The following is a 22,513-nucleotide window of genomic DNA, read 5'->3' as shown; positions in this document are numbered from 1 at the left end:
GCTTCCTCAGTGTTCAGGGAGTCCCCAACATGCCTTTTTTTGTTGTTGTTTTTAGAAAGTTACAAAAACACCGTGGATTTGATTAGAAAAAATGTTGTGTCAAAATTATTCAGATAGTCATAAATATATATTAAACAGGATAGTCCAAAGTTTATTTTGGTGTGTAGAGACCTAAAAGTCAGAACTTTATTGGGGCAGCTCATTCAGCTAGTTGGAGTCCAGCTGGGTTTTCAGATCTAAAGTACAGTGGTACCTTGGGTTACATACGCTTCAGGCTACATACGCTTCAGGTTACAGACTCCACTAACCCAGAAATAATACCTCGGCTTAAGAACTTTGCTTCAGGATGAGAACAGAAATCGTGCAGCGGCGGTGCAGCAGCAGCAGGAGGCCCCATTAGCTAAAGTGGTGCTTCAGGTTAAGAACAGTTTCAGATTAAGAACAGACCACCAGAATGAATTAAGTACTTAATCCGAGGTACCACTGTACATGATGGAAAATATCACTGAAAGATTCCCCTCCCCTTCAAACATTGCTAGGCTCTCAGAGGCATCTGAGTATTTGACCCATAGACATGAAAACTACTTACTGTTGCTCTTGATTGTGATGTTTATATTGCTAGGCTCAATGATGAGCGTTGTGGGAGTTTAAAGGCCCTTTGTGCTTTGGCAAGAACAAGAATAAATGACAATGACTTTGGTAATTATAGGGGGAATAAACAAGCGCCTTGCAACACCCTCCATCTGACTCAATGATATAATAATAATCATAGTTTATTATCTGTACCCTGCCCATCTGACTGGGTTGCCTCAGCCACTCTGGGAAACTTCTCATAAATGGCTTGCGAATGGAAAGTTGGGTTTGGACTGGCCTTTACCAGTCCAAACAGGGGTCATCAACATGGAGCCCTCCAGATTTTGTTTGATTACAACTCCCAGCAGCTAGCATGGCCAATGGTTAGGGTTGATGTGAGTTGTCTTCCCGCAATATTTGGAGGGTCACAGCACATGGCCCACTCCTCTTGTTTATGAACATCTACATACCACAGAGTAACTGGCTTCCTTTAATGAGGTCTATGTGGCACTGCCATCTGGTCTGGTCTTCTGTCAACATTCAGTACCATACTTTTTGATTTTGTTATATTAATTTTATATCCCAACATCCTGCTAAATTAATCAAGCAGAGTCATGACATCCCCAAAGGTTTCTTTCAGGTTTCCCCCGCAAATTATGCAACATGGTCATTGCAGAGATCAATTTTTCTCTCTCTCTACTAGTTGTAACTGTGGATTATATCATTACATCTGATTGCCTCTGCTAATTGGGAGTGTAAACAACAAGGGGAATAAAGGACAATCTCTGCAAAATCTGAATGAGTCTGATTTTGTCCTGTTCTCTGAAATATAGACTTTAGAATTAAAATATATGAACTTGATCCATGCGATAGATTCCCTGCCTAGTCCAATATAATCCAGTACACGGTGTATTTTTTAAATGATCCATTTTAAATGATCAAAGGCCTTCTCTGCATCAAGAAATAATATGCCATATGGTTGTTTCACTTTATTGGTAACAAGAATGTAAAGTAACACCTTATATATGATTGAAGAGAATTTATGTCCAAGGAACATGAAATAGATTCAAAACTGAATTATTGTGAAATATACAAATACATATTGACTGGAAAATACCCCCAGAGCAATCTAGAAACCAATTGGATCAAGTAGCCTTCAAGGGTGGACAAACTGCAAAGAGGAAAAGATGCTGATAGCCTTAACCTTAACAGGAAGTGATCTGAACTTGACAAGGAACTGATGGCAATGTCCCCCACTTTCAGATCACCCTCTTCCTGGCCAGTTGGAAAATACAAGGTCCAGAATGTAGCCTGTCACATACGATGGGATGGTGACATGTTGGGACAGCCCCATGACAGCCATAAAGTCCTGAGCCACCCTGGAATCATTTGCCTCGGTCTGGATGTTGAAGTCCACCCAAAGCAAGAGACTGGGAATCCTCTACACTACCTCCGAGATGAGTTCTGTCAGCTGAGGCAGAGAGACTGCTGGGGAGTGAGATGGGTGGTAAACCAGCAGAGTCCCTCATCTGTCCTGACTACTCATTGCCAGGAACACACACTCTAGATCCCCCAACTTGACAGAAAACTTTGGGGGGGGGGAGAGATGGGATCTCTACAGATCACAGCAACTTCCCCTCCCTGACCCTGAGGTCTACCCTGATGCTGCCCTGAATACCTAGGTGAGACCAACTCCACCCTGCTCACCCACCCAGGTTTCTATGATATAGACACGATTGGCCTTGTCATCCACAATGTTATCATGGACAAAAGAGGTCTTACTCTGAGCTGACCTGAGATGCAACAGCAGAAGCCGTAGGCCAAAGAGCTGGCTGATAGGACAACAGGCTGGAAAGGCCGATAGCACACAGCACAATCACTAACTCCCTGTGCCATGCACTCCTGGTCCGGCCTGCCTCACCACCCACACTATACCTCCCCCTAATCTGGACAACTGCAGTTGGGGGCAGCCTGCTCTCCCCAGCTCCTCTCTTCCCAGAGACATCACCCTTCCTTCAATAGAAACAAAAAACCCCACACACATTAAAACCAGCTACCGTATTTTTTGCTCCATAAGACGCACATTACCATAAGACGCACCTAGTTTTTAGAGCAGGAAAACAAGGGGGGGAAATCTGAATCAAATGTTGTACTAAACTATTTAAAACAGCAAAGCAGGTGGCTCCTGTTTACTCTGCTGCTTTAAAGCGAGCCACGGTATATAATGAAGAGAATGGGAAAAGGATAGACATTCCATTACAATGTAGCTGTTTTCATTATCACTGGGAAGTCAGTATTGGCAGCTGTCACATAAACTAAAATTTGAGCATTTTACTGTTATTAATCAAGAATAGTAATAGTCAGGGAGAGAAACCAGGGCTGTGCAAATGAGAAGTGCTTGGAGTATGGAGGAACAGCAAAGAGATCAAATGATTGCTGATTCTTCTAGACCTGTCAGCAGCCTTCGACATGGTCGATCACGAACTCCTGGACCACCGCCTTGCCGACGTGGGGATCCAGGGCACAGTCCTTCAATGGCTGCGCTCGTTTCTCTCTGGTCGGGGACAGAGGGTGGCGCTTGGGGGGGAATTGTCATCCCGCCACTCCTTGGTGTGTGGAGTGCCCCAGGGTGTGATACTCTCCCCGATGCTTTTTAACATCTTTATGCGCCCCCTCGCCCAGCTTGTCCGGAGTTTTGGGCTGGGCTGCCATCAGTATGCTGATGACACCCAACTCTATCTGTTGATGGATGGCCATCCTGACTCGGCCCCAGACACACTGACCAGATGGAAGCTGTGGCTGGATGGTTACGTGGGAGCCGGTTGAAGTTAAATCCTTCGAAGACAGAGGTCCTCTGGCTGGGACAGGACGATATGGGATTGAGGGGGCAACTCCCATCTCTTGCGGGGGTGCAATTAGTGCCAGCACCGTCCGCTAAGAGTTTGGGTGTAATCTTCGATACCTCCCTCTCCATGGAGGCGCAGATTGCAGCTATAACAAAGGCGGCATTTTTTCATCTCTGACGAACTAAGCAGTTGGCTCCTTACCTCTCTCGCCCTGACCTAGCCACTGTGATCCACGCGACGGTCACCTCCAGACTGGATTATTGTAACTCGCTCTATGTGGGGCTGCCCTTGAGACTGACCCAGAAACTCCAGCGGGTGCAGAATGCCGCGGCGAGACTCCTTATGGGATCTTCGCTGCGAGATCACATTCATCCGGTGCTATACCAGCTGCACTGGCTCCCGGTGGAGTACAGGATCAGGTTTAAGGTGCTGGTTTTAACCTTCAAAGCCCTATACAGCCTAGGACCCTCGTACCAAGGGACCGCCTCTCCTGGTATGCCCCACAGAGGAACTTACGGTCTTCCAATAAAAACATCTTGAAGGTCTCAGGCCACAGAGAGGTTAGGCTGGCCTCAACTAGAGCCAGGGCTTTTTTGGCTGTGGCTCCAACCTGGTGGAACACTCTGTCCCAAGAGACTAGGGCCCTGCGGGACTTGACATCTTTCCGCAGGGCCTGCAAGACAGAGCTGTTCCACCAGGCTTTTGGTCAGGGTGCAGCCTGACTCCCACCTCTGGCAATCTCCACAGAACTTTAGTTTATGGTTGCCATCAATTTTGATTTTAATTAATTTTTACAATGTTTTTATAATGTTGCACTGTTTTAGTGTTGTTAGCCGCCCTGAGCCCGGCTTCGGCTGGGGAGGGCGGGATATAAATAAAATTTATTATTATTATTATTATTATTACTGAGCCAGATGCCTGCTCAGTTTTAGCTGAGCTCACTATTACTGGTTTTTGGAGATGCTTTGCATGTATTGATGACTAGTTCCGCAAAACTGCTACTTGAAGAAATCCCCAAACTTAATATTTTTAAACTTCAAATGGTGCTCAGAATCCAGTTAAGCAATCAAGCCTTTGCAGTTGAATTAGGAGGCACTGAGAGACGGCAAGTTCGCTTTAAAGCAGCAAAGCTGGACAGGAGAGTGGCTCCCCAGCCCACCCCCCAAAGAGCAGCCCAGGAGTGCGGAGCAACGGTGCACAGCCTGCACGCTGCTCCGAAACCTTCCCGGGGCTTCAGGGAAAAGAGGAGGTTGCCGGCCGAGCAGGGTGGCTCCCTCCCCCACCCCCAAAGAGCAGCCTAGGAGCATGCCGCACGCGGGCGATTTGGCTCCAAGGACCACACATTCGCTCCATAAGATGCACAGACATTTCCCCTTACTTTTTAGGAGGAAAAAAGTGTGTCTTATGGAGCGGAAAATGCGGTAACTCTCTAAACAAGATCCCAACCCAAACCAAAATGTTCTTCAGCAGCCTCAGCCTTTACAGCTGGTCAGTCAGGACCCAGTGCTGTCTAAGGCCAGGTGGGAGAAGGCTTGTTAAGCAGAGTGCAGGTCTAGCAGACCTCACAGCCAGGAGGCAACTGAGGAATAGAGAGTGGGGAGAGATTACAGTGAGAAGGGAGGGACGTGGACAAACAAAATGTGGTTGTTTAAACCACTGAAAGAGATTAGAGAGAGACTGAAAGGAAAATGACAATTTTAAACAAAAGCTGAATGCCTAAACTCCCTGGAGGAACACAAGAACTCAGCATCACCTGTTGAAAGTGATTGACAATGCTTTAAATACAGACAAAAAGGAAAGATTGATAATCTCTCTCTCTCCCCCCCCCCCCTTAGTTTTTTGCTGTCAGGAACTCCTTCGTGTTCAGTTCAGGCCTCAGTATAATAATGCAGCACTTGGGCATGAAGATGCAGCCCAGAAGCCCAGCACTGGAGGCCAAGATGGAGAAGACCTGAACAGCTACCATGTATTTCCCCTTGGTGCTCAGGTAGGTGGGCACAAAGGACACCCAAACACTGCAGAAGACCAGCATGCTGAAGGTGATCAGCTTGGCTTCATTGAAGGCACCAGGCAGTTTCCTGGCTAGGAAAGCCACCGTGAGGCAGATGGCAGACAGGAAGCCCATGTAACCGAGGGCAGCGTAAAACAAAGCAACAGACCCTTCATTGCACTGCAAGATGATCTCTCCAGGCTGGGAGCTCATGTCCGAGTCTGGGAATGGGGGAGAAACTCCCAGCCAGGTGGTGCAGATGACAACTTGGACAGTGGAACAGGAAATGACAATGGAGTTGGCCAGACTTTTCCCCAGCCATTTCCTCACCCTGTTCCCAGGCTTGGTGGCCAAGAAGGCCAGAACCACAGTGATGGTTTTTGCCAACACAGAAGAGATGGCAGATGAAAAGACAATGCTGAAGACCGTTTGTCGGAGAAGACAGTTGACTTTCCTTGGCTGGCCGATGAAGAGGAAAGAGGACAAAAAGCAGAGCAGAAGGGAGAAGAGGAGGATGTAGGAGAGGTCCCTGTTGTTGGCTTTGACTAGGGGAGTTTCATTGTATTTCAAGAATATTCCCAAAATAAAACCTGTGGTTGAGGATAAGAGGAGGGCAACGGAAGCCAGGAGGATCCCCAAATAATCTTCATAGGACAAGAAGTTGGTTGCTTTGTGGACACATTGATCTCGCTCCTTGTTTGGATGCTGATCTTCTGGACATTTGGTGCATTCATTGGCATCTGCACAGAGTAAAAGAGACATAATTATCCTAACATTAGTCACACACCTACAGCAGTCTGAATGCTGTTACAATTGTGGGAATTGGTTGGCGTATGGGAGAGATCAAGAAAGAACACTGTGTTCACTGGTAGAGAACCTTCGATCCATGGCTTCTTTCCACTGGTGTCGTGTCCTACCTTCCTGAGTGGAGATTGTCCCTTCTGAGCAGGGAGCACAGTCATAGCAGCATGGGGGTTTCCCTTCCTGAATCTTCTTGGCATATCCAGGGCAACAGCTCTTTGTGCATCTTGCATGAGGCGTGGTCTGGAAATAAATAGAAGGAGGAGCATTGAGGCTTTAGGAAATGGATTGTTGAGTTTTGGAAGGATCCCAGAATAATAATTATTATTATTATTATTTATACCCCACCCATCTGGCTGGGTTTCCCCAGCCACTCTGGGCAGCTTCCAGCACATACAGGGTGAGTCTTTTAAAAGATGCCCCGTGGAACATGTGTGAAAAAATGCTCTGCCCTTTAGAGCTCCATGTTCCACAGGACCTCTTTTAAAAGACTCACCCTGTTTAAAATTTAATGAAGCATGAAACATTAAAAGCATCTTCCAATGGCCTAAAATGAGCTGAGACCCAATTAGGAGTGATCTCTTTTTTGCTTTTTGTAAAGCAGCATGGCTGTGAAATCTCTTTAGTGTTTCTGCTTCTTCCCTTTAATAATGATATACTGCACTTTTCTATACATACAGACAATCCAGGCAGAAAGAAAGATATGAGGAACAAGAACCTAATGACAATCCTAGGATCAAAATAAGAATTAAAATGAGCCAGCCTTCATATAATAAAATAAGAATAAAAATGAACCAGCCTTCATATAAAATACTCCTACAAAATGGCGCACTAAACCCCTGACACAGTTGCCATCACATCTGCTATGTGTTTGTGCAGTTGTGAGATTATGCTGGACTGACTGATTTCCTCTTTGCTTCAAAGGCTAAATGGCATCGTTGAGGTTGGCATGAAGGCCTCTCTGCACCTAGTGCAAAAATTGGCACCTGGTTTGCTCGTGAGGCATATCTGCACTTCCCATTTTCATTTTAGGAAGCTTTCCCAGCTGGATGAATATATATTTATTACAGCTGTTCATTCTGTAAGCCTCTTATTCATTGTCAATTTTTATAGATGCTTATTCAAGAGTGAGATCCATTAATCTCATTGCTATTTATCTCCAAGGAAGTGTCCATGACTGCAATAAAAGCCTCATATATAATGTTCAACAAGTTGTTATAATGTAGCAGATATCATAGATATTAAAAAGGCATGTAACATTTCTCCTACCTTCTTACACAGTGTGGGCCATACTATTGTTTCTGGGCTAATGGTGAACTTTAGATTTCCTGTCTCTCTATGCTGCCAATCTTCACACTAGCATGCGACTTATTAGGAAACAGCACCCAATTCACAATATCAAAGTCAATGGCCAGTGCCCCATTCTCATCCAAGTACTGTCCATCAGTTGAAGTATTCGAAGAGAGATGGACTTCCTTCAAGAATGAATGAAGCTAGAACAACAGAGAAAACCATGTTGGATGGCATCCATTAGAAAAGATTGGTTATGATTTTGAGAAATTATGTAAAGTTATGTATGGTCATCATCGAATTAATAAAGGTGGAACACAAAGTTCTAAGAAGGATGGAGTCATCTGTCTGCTACAGGATCCTGTTTTCTATAGCACCAGTCTTAAAGGAAACTATATAAAAAAGGCTATAAGATTAAAAAGAAAAAAGGTAAAGGACCCCTGGACAGTTAAATCTAGTCGAATTCGATTTTGAGAGTGATGCTCATCTCCACTTTCAGGCCAAGGGAGCCGGCATTTGTCTGCAGACAGCTTTCCAAGTCATGTGGCCAGCATTACTAAACCACTTCTGGTGCAGAGAGGACCGGGACGAGTCCCAGAGCACATGGAAACACAGCTTACCTTCCTGCCACAGCAGTAGATATTTATCTACTCGCACTGATATGCTTTCAAACTGCTAGGTTGGCAGGAGCTGGGACAGAGCAACTGGAGCTCACTCTGTTGTGCAGATTGAACTGCCAACCTTGCGATCGACAAGAGATTCAGTAGTTTAGACCACAAGATGGCTATACAGTGGCACCAGAAACCCGGTAGTCACAGATTATAAAGACCTTTGAAGGTGAAAATCATTGGTTGGATATTCCTTCTATTTGTCACATGGGTACATGGCTGATGTCCCAGTTTTTCCAGGACACTTGTAGCGTATGCTATGCTCCTATCATGATGATTCCAGAGTTGGAAAATAAATCACAATCTTCAAAAGCAAGAGGCCATACCTGCCATGACTGTAGACTTTGAGGTTCCATCTTGTCTCCTCCACCCACCATCAACCTCTGCTTTGATCTGGATGAATAGGCTGCATTCAAGGCCTGAGCCACAACTTGGACACTGTAGTAAGTGATATAACTGTCTTGGGAGTGGATCCCTTCAATCTCTTCCTGGGGCAGCAGCATCTGATTATCCTTCTCTCTGCATCTTTCCCAATTCCTCACAGATAAGGCATGCTTTGAATATGAACATACAAATGCTTCAAGCCAAGAAGCAGAAGCTCTTGGCTCATAGTAGTCCTTTTTTGCCCCCTTTTTGGGCTTCATTACAAAGGACAAAGAACCATGGGCATGCCGGAAGGCTTCCGTCTCATAAAACAAGATGCTGTCCTGAAGACCAGTGGTGATCCAGACTTTCCCCCCAGTTTGTGTCCTTTCAAAGAAATATTGTACCTCTATGATGACAAAAAATCCATACTGAGAGTCTGCGTAATAAACAAATACATTGACTTGTCTCCACATGGCAGCTGGCTCATGAGGAAACCACAAGGAAGTTTTCCGTTGTACTCTTTCAGTAAAGGCAGCACAAATTTCCCTTTTGCTCATCAGAGGTGTCAAGGTGCTCAAGAACTTTTCTCCATTGTCATTGTCTGAAGCAAAGAGGCCCACCCATGTCCACCTGAAGTGCAGGAGGAGTTGGACCACCCCATCGTACTGAGCTTTTTCATTTGGGGCCATTGAGTTGACAAAAGGGGATTGTTTTTTATCATGAAGAACGAAGCCAGAACTGAGCTGGTGAGAGAAGGGAAAGAGACTGATGCTTTGCTTTTCAGGACAAATTTAATTATCAACCTTAACCTTATTTGGGAAAATAGAGTATTTTAATTTTATTTTAGCAATGTATATACCACTTAACTGCAGTAGTCCCTAAGCAGTTAAAAAAGAGTCAATAAGAAAAGAACTAAGAAGGTACATCTATTAAACCAAACTTCAATTAAAATGCCTGTAGCAATAATAATAATAAATCTTCAGCAGGACACATAAGGTCAATAGAGAAGGGCCTTGTTTTACCTAAAGTGGAAGGAAGTTATAGAAAATTGGTCCCACAATAATATGCACACAGCTCAGGATGGAAACAAGCTGTGCATCTGAGCCACTGGGGACCACAAACCATGACTTACCCTTAAAGCTTAGTGATTGAGCAGAGTCATAATGGATCAGGTGGTTCTAGAGGTATCCTGGATGCAAATAGTTAAGTATCTTTTAAACAAATACAAGAAACTTGAACCTAGCCCTGGTGTTACATGCTAGCAATAGCCAGTTCTTGTCAGTGGTCTAGCTGTAGAGTTTTGCTTCCCTTGAAGGTTCCAGAACAGGTCTAGGGGTAGCCTCATATGGAGCACTTTGCACCAATCAAGTCTTGAGGGTCACCATGTCCAAACTTGACCTTGAGCCAGACATCCTGGAGAGTGAAGTCAAATGGGCCTTAGAAAGCACTGCTAATAATAAGGCCAGTGGAAGTGATGATATTCCAGCTGAACTATTTAAAATTTTAAAAGATGATGCTGTTGCTACACTCAGTATGCCAGCAAATTTGGAAAACTCAGCAGTGGCCAGAGGATTGGAGAAGATCAGTTTACATCCCAATCCCAAAGAAGGGCAGTGCCAAAGAATGCTCCGACTACCACACAATTGCACTCATTTCACATGATAGCTAGCAAGGTTATGCTTCAAATTCTACAAGGCAGGCTTAAGCAGTATGTGGACCAAAAACTCCCAGAAGTGCAAGCTGGATTTCAAAGGGGCAGAGGAACCAGAGACCAAACTGCAAACATGCGCTGGAGAAAGCTAGAGAATGCTAGAGAGTTCCAGAAAGACATCTACTTCTGCTTCATTGACTATGCAAAAGCCTCAGACTGTGTTGACCACAGCAAACTACGGCAAGTTATTCAAGAAATGGGAGTGCCTGATCACCTCAGCTGTTTCCTGAGAAATCTCTATGTGGGACAAGAAGCTACAGTTAGAACTGGATATGGAACAACTGATTGGTTCAAAATTGGGAAAGGAGTACGACAAGGCTGTATATTGTTTCCCTGCTTATTTAATTTATATGCAGAATTCATCATGCGAAAGGCTGGGCTGGATGAATCCCAAACCGGAATTAAGATTGCCGGAAGAAATATCAAAAACCTGAGGTATGCAGATGACACAACCCTGATGGCAGAAAGTGAGGAGGAATTAAAGAAACCTTTAATGAGGGTGAAAGAGGAGAGCGCAAAATATGGTCTGAAGCTCAACATCAAAAAAACGAAGATCATGGCCACTGGGCCCATCACCTTCCAGCAAATAGAAGGGGACAAAATGGAGGCAGAGAGAGATTTTACTTTCTTGGGCTCCATGATCACTGCAGATAGTGACTGCAGTCACAAAATTAAAAGACGCCTGCTTCTTGGGAGGAAAGCAATGACAAACCTAGACAGAATCTTAAAAAGCAGAGACATCACCTTGCCAACAAAGGTCCATGTAGTTAAAGCTATGCTTTTCCCAGTAGTGATGTATGGAAGTGAGAGCTGGACTATAAAGAAGGACGATAGCCAAAGAATTGATGCTTTTGAATTATGATGTTGGAGGAGACTCTTGAGAGTCCCATGGACTGCAAGATGATCAAACCTCTCCGTTCTTAAGGAAATCAGCCCTGAGCGCTCCCTGCAAGGACAGATCCTGAAGCTGAGGCTCCAATACTTTGGCCACCTCATGAGAAGAGAAGACTCCCTGGAAAAGACCCTGATGTTGGGAAAGATGGAGGGCACAAAGAGAAGGGGACAACAGAGGATGAAATGGCTGGACAGTGCTCTCGAAGATACCAGCATGAGTCTAACCAAACTGCGGGAGGCAGTGGAAGACAGGAGTGCCTGGCGTGCTCTGGTCCATGGGGTCACGAAGAGTCAGACACGACTAAATGACTAAACAACAACAACATGTCCAAACTATCCCAAAGACCCAACCTGTTATTTCGTATGGAGTCCAACCCCATCCAGAACTATTGTATTAAAGGTCAACCCATTTTTTGAATTGGCAGCTGAGATTCATTTGATGGATGGCCATTCCTAGGTCAGAAGGGTTCCTTTCTTAGTATCATTTTGCTCAATTTATTTATTAATATAGTTCTATTATCCTCAGCATAGCTTGTTGTTTCATGAGATGGCAAATGTCAGGTGTGCCTGACTTGAAGCCCATTCTTACTTGTGGGATTTTGTAGATGCCCAACATGCCTGCAATGTGCATGGAGATGTCGGATTCACCCCGTTCAAGAAGAGCCAGTAACCTTTTCTGCCTTCCACAGGTGTAGTTTGGAATATTGATTTTCCCGCCAGCAAGCAGATCTGTCAGGGCATCCGAAGTCGTTCTGCCATCAAAAAGGGTCTCATAGATGCTGTAGCCCAGGGTGATGTTGGGTAGGAGCCTGGGGTTAAGATTGACATCCTGAACTGCCAGAAAGAAGCTAAGGATTTGCCATCCCCTCTTATTTACATAACTGCAAAAAGAATTGTGCCACATAGTGTATTTGATTCCATGAAATTGCAAGTCACATTCTTTTTTGTATAAATCAAACTAAATGGGAAAGGAGCACAGTAACTAGAGCAATGTGCATGGTATTTTTTGCAGGAGAGGAGAACGGAGAAAAAACTAGGAAACAAATCAGCCCCCTGAACCCACCACCAGCTCTAGAGGCAAAGGTGCCAACAATATTTTATTCTGTGAACTTCCCAGATATCTTAGGATCAATGGCAGTATATAAATCTAATAAAAAAAATAAAAATATCTCTGCTAAATTGTATCTGCTACCTTATTTTACTCCTAATCTTGAAGAGGCTTAATTAAGAGCAACATAAATACCAGAACTATTGCGGAAGATGGAGCCCCTTCAACTGTGCATGCAATAGCCGATCCAAAAAAGGGGCGGCGGCTAGAACCTATTTGAATCCCACTGCCCTAAAATAGCTTATGGAGATTTTTAAACTGATGCAGCAAGATTTGGCTGTTATAATACACTATACTGTTCAAGCTATGGAGGAACATTCTCAGATGCACAAAAAATGGAACGCTTTGAATGGTGAACACTTTGAGCATATGAAACAATTACAAAAGTGAGTCTAAACATGTAGACATATAGATTTACTAGTAGCAAAACTTTGTTGATTGTATGGAGAGATATTTGATAAGTGTACCCCATCTGCTGTATTTCATCAGGCTTATATTACAGTTCTACCCAGGTAAAGATCATACCAATTGTGGGAACTGTTGACCCACATCATTGATTAATGTTGCTATGAAGATTTTAACAGTGATTTAAGCAAATGCATTAGGTAATAATGATAGCTTTTAAGAATGACCAGACTGATTTTGTATCAACAAGACAAGCTGCAGATAATAATAGACTAGTGGTGAACTCGATAGATTTAAATAGAAATAAGAATCAAATTTTTATAATATCATTAGACACTGAGAAGATTTTTAACAAAAATTATAAAGACTACATAGAAGTAGATTTAACTAAATTTGGATTTCCACTGGGTTTTATAAAATGGATTAAAGTACAGTATGTTTCAGCTACAGCTAAAGTGAACAGTCTTATGCCTGCTCTTTTTCCACTGGTCCGAGGAACTAGACAAGCATGTTAAGAACCCCTGGCTTGCACCATTAGACAGCATTGTAAGATTCATGGAGCACGTCACAATTCTGTTCAATACAAATTAGTGTTCTTTGCAGATGATAGTTTTCTGTTTATTTCAAAGCCTCCATTGTGTATCCCCAATCTGTTGCAAACAACTGATGCTTTGGGTAAAATGTCAGGATACTCTATCAATTGGTCCAAATTAGAACTGATGCCAATAGGTGAAAAATTAATTATCCATTCAATATCAATTTTGAATTTGTACCGAAACTATCACATATTTAATTACGTTAATACCAAGAGTCATTAACTCAGTCATTGTTGTTTAGTCGTTTAGTCGTGTCCTACTCTTCGTGACCCCATGGACCAGAGCATGCGAGTTAGTTACAGTTAAAACAAACAAAATAATCAGAGGCCTCCCAAGATATTGATAGATGGGTGTCATTAAACCTTATCCTTTGGGGAAATGGTGAATGCTCTAAAAATGAACATTATCCTCAGATTCATTTATATTCTGAGAGGACTTCCAGTTTTTATATCCCAGTCATATTTCCAAAAGAAAAACTTCCCCGTTTAGGAAATGTCTTTGGAGGTCAAATGTACTGACAATATCATTGCTGAAAGTGCCATTACAAATTAAGGAAGGTGGCTTTGGAATTGCAAATCTGAAATTATACCATCATGCTTATTTATTGTTAAGTATCAGACACTGGAGACCTACTGGGGGTCTTAATCTCAAGAGTTGGGCAACTTTAGAGAATACATACATACATACATACATACATACATACATACAGTAAAGCCTTTGGTTAGGTGGACAGTATTAGGATTCATTCTGTGGGGAAATCCTACTTTATACTTTTATTTATTTATTAATGAAATGCTTCTAATATTTTTTAATACAATCTCTCACACCCAGCACACTTCCACAGCATGGAATCCTCCACCCCGTTACAGGAAGGGAAGATTGGGGAAGTCTGGCTCCACTTTGTCCAGTGGTCAGTAGCTGCCACTGTATCTAAGGTCTTCTCCAGGCATTATACATCTCACAAACATTGCTTCCCATAAAAGGGTTGACATGTTTGGAATCAAAGCATGAGAAGAGCACCTGCCTAAGCCTAGTAGAGAGTTACAGTTTTCATTTGCATAGATTGCTTTGCACCTGGGGGAAATAATTGTGCATTAAAAATTGTGCTCCCCATCTATCATTGCACCCAGCTATAAAGAAAAAGTCTGCCTTGCAAGTTTTCTGAGTGACAGTTTTCGCTCCAAAGTTCCATGAGACACAATGAGAGAATGAATTTCCTTTGGCTAACTACAGAAAACCTGCAATAGTCATACCCCATAGACCTTCATAGACCCCCAGGAGAGACCCACCCTAGCTTCAGTCCCTTTCATCTTTGAGGGGCTGACCCAGGAGCATCCAGGGAACTGAATTGAAGCAGAAACACATCAATACATTACTCACGCATCAACCCAGTTCAAGGGGGTTTTGGAGAAGGTGAAGGGCAAACGATCTCCAATGAATTTTGAAGATACGATTCCACTAATGAGATGGTTTCCTGGCCTGTAATAATTCACAGCATAATTGAAATCCCTGACCAGATTCAGTGAGCATTTTGCCTTCTGCTGCATCCCACAGGTTACAAGAGGGAGCAACAAGAGCAGTGCTATCATTCTGAATCCACCGGCTACACTTCCCTTCTGACTGTTTCTCTCAATTTCATAACCAACTAATCAGAAGAAGCCTAAACTCTTGCAAAGACACATCCAGCTCTGGCTACAGAGACAAAGAGGAAAGGATACAGCTCTGTGGTAGATCTTTGGCTTGCACCCAGAAGTGCCAGGTTCAACCTCTCCTCGCCCAGGTAGGGCTGCCACCAGTCAGTAGATAGTACTAAGCTAGAAGGCAGCTTCCTATGCTCCGATTAAGTTTCACAAGGACTTATCCCCTACACCCTTTCATCTGAACTCTATATTGACTGCAAGGACTCGTTGTGGCACACAATACATTTTATACATCAAACTTTTCAGGCACAGTGGAGTAAATAACCTCCTGCTGCTCTTGATTTTGATGTTTGTGTTATTGTTCCCAAAGGCAACATTTGAAGGGTGTGCAAGGGGGATAAGAATAGATCACTGTGGTTCTGATAATTGTAAGGGGAAGAAAGGTCTCCTCTGGGAGCAGGTGCAGAGCAGGAGAAAAACATGTTGACTCAAGAGACTGACAAGTTTCAAGGAGGTAGAAAGTTGAGTTTGGCTGAATATGATTGACATCAGAAGAGCCCTGAAGCTGGATCAGGTGAAGGGCCCATAAAGTCCAACATCCTCTTCTCAAAATGGACAGCCAGTTGCCCCAAAGGGAAGGCCACAAGCAGGGGGGGTCAGTGCAGCAGCCCTTTCCTTACATGGGATTCCCAAAAACTAGCATTCTACATGATTCAGGTAGTTTAGGTTCATTTGTGTAAATTTGTGTAATTATAGCTTCTGAACTCTAGGAGGTTTGGGGGGAAAGATTTGTAGATCATTTTTGTATTAACTTGATATTTGATCAGTGGGAAGTTTTAAAAAGGTTGCTTTTGTTTTGCAATGAATAAATTATGTTTTGCACCTCTTCCTCGGTGACTTATGACTCTAAGAATAAGACTTTGAGATAGTGAGATGAAACTTTAGGCTTGAGCATTGCCTCTTTACACTCCATGGCCACGGCCTTCTGCCTCTGCACAATCTATGAGGCCTTCGAGGAAGACAGAGTCCTCTTGATGCTGTCCAGCCTGGCTACCGCTGCCATGGCAGACTTTGCCTATCTGCTGCCCGTGATGCAACATCCGCTGGCCGCAGAGGAAAAAATACAAATGGTAGCAAATCATCATTGTCCTTTAGTAAGGCAATAAGCTCATGAAATACAGCTAACAGCCCAATAATGTATAAACCTTTGCTACAAAGATATTGAGGGTGCTGTCTGCCATTCAAGTGACTTCTCAAAATGTATTTCAGGGAAGCGAGAGGCACAGGAAAAGATTCCTGGAATAATAAAGAGCTTGGAGCATGTGAGGACAGACTGGTGCGTTTTTGGTTTTTCAGTAGAGAGAAGCTAGAATTTAATCAAGTTCTAAACTCCTTGGAGAAACACTAGAAATCAGCACTACCTGGTGAAAATTATGGACGATGCTTTGAATACAAACCAAAAGAAGGACAAATAATTTCACTCTCTCTATATTTTTATTTATTTCTTTAAGATTTTTCACTTGCTCTCTGCCATAAAGCCCCAGAATGGATTACAATATATAATTAAAACAACAACAACAACAAACTGTTACAATAATTAACCAATAAGAACAACTCCAAAGAGAACAGAATAGTATGACATATGGAAGTCTGAAATAAGTAATTATTGTTGTTGTGGAAAAAGAAGTGAAACAGAAAGCCAGAGGCCTTGGATACCATCCAAATATGAATATGTATATTATTTATTTGTGTGGCTGAAGCCATTACAAGAGACAAAAAATGAAAACAGAATAAAATGCATTACACAGTTATAATAAATATTGAAACCAGGAATTCTGTCAGGGAAGGGTTTGCTCCTCTGAATAATCTAACTTATAAACACCACAAACTTTTCTCCTTAATATTGCCACTCTGAAGGCAAAACAGGCCGTTTTTCAGTGGTGGAGGGAGATCTGATCCCTAATAAAAAATTAACACAACTATATTTATTCCGGGGTATTTCCAGATTCTTTTTTCTTTATTTCTTTCATTTTAGAAATACCCGTATTTCTGCACCATAACTGATTTGTAGAATGGATCCTACCCAGAAATGAAGCCATGGTTCTGGTCCAGATTCAGCTGTGGGAAGTACTTATTAGTAAGTATTTTAGTAAGTACTTCACTTACTACTAAGAGGTAGCGCACAGCTCCTCACCCACGCAATCCAGGCCAATTTGGGGCAAAGCCTCCTGGATCTACCCCCAAATTAAGCCTAATAAAATATATGGTTGAGAAGGTGACAGGGGAAGGAGATACTCTTGTCGGCTTCCAACACCTGAACAAGAGAGTTCAATTCTGCAGGGGACTGCTTCAAACTATTTATTAGAGTTCCGCCCTATTACAGATCCAATGTTGTCTTTAGTGTTTTGTTGTCAGATGCTCCTTCGTGTTCAGATCAGGCCTCAGTAAAATAATGTAGCACTTGGGCATGAAGATGCAGCCCAGAAGCCCAGCACTGGAAGCCAAGGTGGAGAAGACCTGCACGGCTACCATGTATTTCCCCTTTGTGCTCAGGTAGGTGGGCACAAAGGACACCCAAACACTGCAGAAGACCAGCATGCTGAAGGTGATCAGCTTGGCTTCATTGAAGGTCGCAGGCAGATTCCTTGCTAAGAAAGCCACTGTGAAGCAGATGGCACCCAGGAAGCCCATGTAGCCAAGGGCACTGTAAAACATGGCAACAGAGCCTTCGTTGCATTGGACAATGATTTCTCCAAGCTGGGAGCTCAGGTCAAATTCTGGGAATGGAGGAGAGATCCCTAGCCAGATGGAACAGATGACAAGTTGGACACTGGAGCAGAAAATGACAATGGAGTGGGCCAAACTCTTCCCCAGCCATCTCCTCACCCTGTTCCCTGGTTTAGTGGCCAAGAAGGCCAGCACCACAGTGATGGTTTTTGCCAACACAGAAGAGACGGCAACTGAGAAGATGAGGCTGAAGGTTGTCTGTCGGAGAAGGCAGGTCACTTTCCTTGGCCGTCCAATGAAGAGGAAGGAGGACAAAAATGAGAGAATGAGGGAGATGAGGAGGATGTAGGAGAGGTCCCGATTGTTGGCTTTGACTATTGGAGTTTCTTTGTATTTAATGAAGATTGCCAGCACAAAGCCTGCAGCTAATGACAGGAAGAGGGCTAGGGAAGCCAAGAGGATCCCCCAATACTCTTTGTAGTCTAGGAAGTTGATAATCTTGGGAATACATTGAACTTGGTCCTTGTTTGGATGCTGATCTTCTGAACATTTGGTGCAGTGCGTTGCATCTGAGAATGGGAAAAAGAGTGGCTTTAGTATTCCTTGCATCCATAACCACATAGCTTCTAATCCTTTTTTTTTGGGGGGGGGTACTGATCTTCTGGAGGTGAGGAAATAACAATGTGAAAGATTTCGTTTTATTTGTGTATAGAGTGGTACCTCTGGATACGCATTCCTCTGGTTGTGTATCCTTCGAGTTACACACGCGGCAAACCCAGAAGTATTTTCCAGCTTTCGCCATGCATGAATGTGCAGAAGCACTCCCTGCACTGTTCGCATGCGCAGAACAGGCACCTCCGGTTGCAAATTCCTCGGGATCCAACCGGAGCTCCAGAACGGACCCTGTGCCAACCAGAGGTACCACTGTCTACTTATTTAATTTCCACTGTTGCACCCCTCCTTTCCTCCAAGGACCGAGAGTTGTCACACAATATTTTTCTCACTTTTCATCCCCTTGGAATGTAGGTAAAGCTGAGAGGCAATGACCTCCCTCCAGAGGTGTCTCTGCTGTCTTCATTCTCCCACTCTCTTTGCCTGATGAAGACACATTTCTGTATCTTCACCTTTGGCAGATAAGGTGTTTTGTTTTGTGGGAGATGATTACAAACTCTGAAGGTGACTCAGCTACAGTGGGTTGTTTTTTAAAAGTATTTAAAATGCATTAAAACACTGTGGCACCAGATGACACTGTAGAGTGATTTCCCATTATGATGTTTACAACACACTTTCCTGAAACTTTTTTGGTATGTCTAAATTCAGCCCTAGATCCTTGTTAAGAAATTTCTCTCAGATCTCAACAGAAAATGTATCTGAGTGAATCTTCACCCTCTTTCTATTCCCCCAAGAAATGGCCTCTCCCTTGGAGTCACTCACCTTCCTGAGTGGAGATGGTCCCTTCCGCACATGGAGAACAAACATAGCAGCAAACCGGCTCCCCTTCTTGGATCACCTTGAAATATCCAAGGTGACAGCTTTCAGTACATCTGGAGCAAGGCACAGTCTAAGCACAAAGAGAAGAAGGTGCATTAAGGGGACAATTTTTGTCTATGGAATTGGTTGATAGAGTCTGGAATGGGCCCAACAGCATCTCATGGACCACTAACCCGGCCAGGACTTCTGGCATGTTCCTCAAAAACCTCTTTGGTGTGTTTCCTTGCTTGCTTCAAAGTTCATTGTTCCTCTTTTCTATTCCTATACATGGTGTCACTGTCAAACCCAAATTTCCAGATCACAAAATGGAATGTGGATATTCTATGTCCATTTCATGGATATAGGGCTCAAGGTATGAGGGGGACACCCTTGGATGTCAGCTCCCACCCCTGCACTGGGCAAAGGACTGCAGTCCAAGTCCTGTGTGAATTATTCCACAAATTAATATATATCAACAGATGCCATATAGAAAAAGTTCCCCCTACCTTGTTAAACCTCTGGGGCCACAAAATAGCATCCGCGTTGATAGTGAACTTTGTATCAGTGGATGTCTCTCTCTCTATACTCCCAACTTTCACTCTGGCACGAGACTCGTTGGGAAACACCACCCAGTTCACAAGGTCATAGTCGCCTGGCAGCTCCCCGTTCTCATCCAAATGCATTCCACCAATGGAGGTATTAGAAAACTGGGTTGCTCTTAAGAAGGGGTGAAGCTGGAATGAAAGTTGCTGAGAGTCACAGGCGGGCAGAGTGTTTTTGTTATGTGAATAGTGCCGAAGACCCCCTGGATGGGTTACATGGACCCCCAGTGGAAACCACTGACCTAGATCAGTTTGAGAGCCAGTCAGTCCTTCTCAGTGTACATCGAAGAAGAAGAAGAGGAAGAGGAAGAGGAGGAGGAGGAGGAGGAGGAGGAGGAGTTTGGATTTGATATCCCGCCTTTCACTCCCTTTAAGGTGTCTCAAAGCGGCCAACAATCTCCTTTCCCTTCCTCCCCCACCACAAACGCTCTGTGTGGTGAGTGAGGCTGAGAGACTTCAGAGACGTGTGACTGGCCCAAGGTCACCCAGCAGCTGCATGTGGAGGAGCGGGGACGAGAACCCGGTTCACCAGATTAAGAGACTACCGCTCTTAACCACTACACCACACTGGCTCTCATCTTAGTGGAATGAAACATTGTAGAAGAACAGAAACAGTGCCAATTGCGACAATCACTGCTTCGTTGCACCCCTGGTGCTAATTTCTGCACACAGACACAAAGTTAGAAAGTTCCAATTTTTTTTTATTTTTTATTTTTTAAAAAATCTTTGCTTTCAATAAACATTTCCAGCACGTGGAAAAGGTCCCTGCTATGGCTATTATTTTTGTCTTCTGTTTTATCCTATACACAGTTGGTGTTGTTTTGTAACTTTCAGCATTTTTAATAATTCTGTTCTGTTGATATATTATAAAACAACCAGTGTTTACACATACACACACACACACAAAAAAAAATAAAGGGCAGTATATAAAGATTAAAATAGAAAAAGCTCAATGAGTGTACATCTCAGCATCGTGGGGAAGACCTGTGTGACCAGAAGGCTTGTGTTCCCGCTCCATCCGTGTTGCAGCTGCTCACTGAAGGCCAGCAGAGACAGAGGAGGAGATGAGGACACACCAACTTCAGCTAAGATGACTGGGTTCCTCTCAGAGCCCTAAGGAGTAACCACTGGAAAAAGAGAGGGTCTTTTTCCGACATACCCATGGTGGGCAGAAATATTGCTCTGCACCAGAACCTCATCAATTGGATTTGCGTCAAAAAAGGACAAATTCTTGCCCTGCTACTAGATCTTATTTCATAGTTGGGAGGTTGGATTGAAGTTTTCAAAAAGGTGAAAGGAAATACCTGCCATGGCTGTAGACTTTGACACCCCAATCTGTCTGTCCCACTCATCCTCGGCATCCGTTTTGATCTCGATGAACATGCAGCATGTAAAGCGTGCGCCATGGCCTGGACATGGAAGTAAGTGCTGTAGCTGTCTTGGGACAGGGATCTCTCCAGCTCTTCATGGGGCAGAGTCTCCAGCTTCTCCTTCTCGGTGCATTTTGTCCGACCTTTCACAGACAAGGTATGCTTCGAATATAAGCAATAAAATGCTTTTCTCCAAAACCAATAAAGGAGATATGAAGATGGTGTATAGTAGTCATGTATGGTTCTTTTTTTGGTCTTCATTACAAAGGAGAAGGAGCCATGGATGGGATGGAAAAACTCTGGACCCAAAAGTAAATTATAGTTGATGTCATGAAAATCTGTTGTGATCCAAACTCTTGCCTCAGCTTCTTTATGGTATCTTTGTTGTAGGGCCATGACTGGTATCCATCCTGTGTAAGTATTCTCATAGTATAGAAATACATTGACTTGTCTCCATATCATAACTGGCACATTTGGCACAAGTGATCGATATGGATTGCTTTCTGATAGCCTATGTGTGAAGGCGACACAGATTCCATGGAGGATCATCTGAGATGTCAAGGCACCCACAAACCTTTCTCCATTCTCATTTTCTGGAGCAAAGAGGCCAACCCACATCCATCCAAAATGCAGGAGCAGCTGGACAATCCCCTGGGACTGAGTATCTTCTTTGGGGAGCATCCGGTAGACAAAAGGGAACTGGGATTTATCATCCAGAGTCTGAGCATTAAAGCCATAACTGATCTAGTGAGGGAAGGGAGAGATTAGAGATTAATGATTTGTTTTCGTCTCAAGGTAAAAATCTTGACTCCTCTGAAGAAAAATGAGGTTTTATGACCTCTTTCATACCTGTGGGATTTTGTAGATGTCTGACATGGTCGAAATCTGTTTTGAGATTACAGAATTGGCCCCTTCAAGGACACCCAGCAGGTTATTATTCCCTTTTCCACAGGTATAGTTTGGGATGTTGCTTTCCCCACCGGAAAGCAGGTCTAGCATGACATCGGAAGTCATCCTTGCATCGAAAAAGTTCTCATAGAGGTTGTAGCCCAGGGTGAGGTTGGGTAAGAGCCCAGGGTCCCCATTGATCTCCTGCATGGTGAACAGGAAGGATAAGATGTGCCAGTAGCGTCTATCTGACACACTGCAATAAACAGATTAATAAAAACAATGTGAAACTGCTCTTCACCATTTAATGAAAAGAACTATGATTTAATCACCAAAGAACAGCCTGTATGTTTGTCGTGAGAAGAGACATATCCTTGTTTCAAGGTGAAAATCCATTTCCTGCTTCAGAATTCTCTCTCTCTCTCTCTCTCTCTCTCTGTGTGTGTGTGTGTGTAAAGAAGCATAAGAGAAACCAGAATACAGTTACTTACTCATCAAACCTATAACTATGATATGATCACCAAAGAGCAGCTTGTACGTTTGTAGTAAGGGGTGAGAAGAGACATAT

General features: G+C 43.5%; 1 protein-coding gene across 2 annotated transcripts; it reads right to left on the bottom strand.

Moving 5' to 3' along the window:
• Positions 1 to 16,363: 16,363 nt before the first annotated feature.
• LOC310837319 (vomeronasal type-2 receptor 26-like) lies at positions 16,364 to 22,300 on the bottom strand. 2 transcript variants are annotated; one of them, XM_083723710.1, is made up of 5 exons: positions 21,907 to 22,300; positions 20,992 to 21,801; positions 19,592 to 19,819; positions 19,050 to 19,176; positions 16,364 to 18,184 (listed from the first exon to the last, which is right to left on the bottom strand). In XM_083723710.1, exons 1-5 carry the CDS (start codon positions 22,153 to 22,155, stop codon positions 17,286 to 17,288), a joined length of 2,313 nt encoding a protein of 770 aa, XP_083579836.1. In that variant the 5' UTR covers positions 22,156 to 22,300; the 3' UTR covers positions 16,364 to 17,285. The 2 variants fall into 2 exon arrangements, with proteins under 2 accessions (XP_083579836.1, XP_083579837.1); XM_083723711.1 differs by lacking the exon at positions 19,592 to 19,819.
• Between the last annotated feature and the right edge of the window lie 213 nt (positions 22,301 to 22,513).

Source organism: Podarcis gaigeae, assembly GCF_964106915.1.
Source record: "Podarcis gaigeae genome assembly, chromosome: 2".
Lineage (NCBI taxonomy): Eukaryota > Metazoa > Chordata > Lepidosauria > Squamata > Lacertidae > Podarcis > Podarcis gaigeae.
Note: the sequence above shows the minus strand (reverse complement) of the source record. Positions and strands in the feature narration are given on the sequence as shown.

Excerpts from the sequence above, each read along its gene's own strand:
- LOC310837319 (XM_083723710.1), bottom strand. The coding sequence starts at position 22,155 with ATGCAGGAGATCAATGGGGACCCTGGGCTCTTACCCAACCTCACCCTG. Across the intron at positions 19,820-20,991 it reads AAAGTCTACAGCCATGGCAG|CTTCACCCCTTCTTAAGAGC; the intron begins GTATTTCCTTTC and ends CTTTCATTCCAG. Across the intron at positions 18,185-19,049 it reads GACCATCTCCACTCAGGAAG|ATGCAACGCACTGCACCAAA; the intron begins GTGAGTGACTCC and ends TCCCATTCTCAG.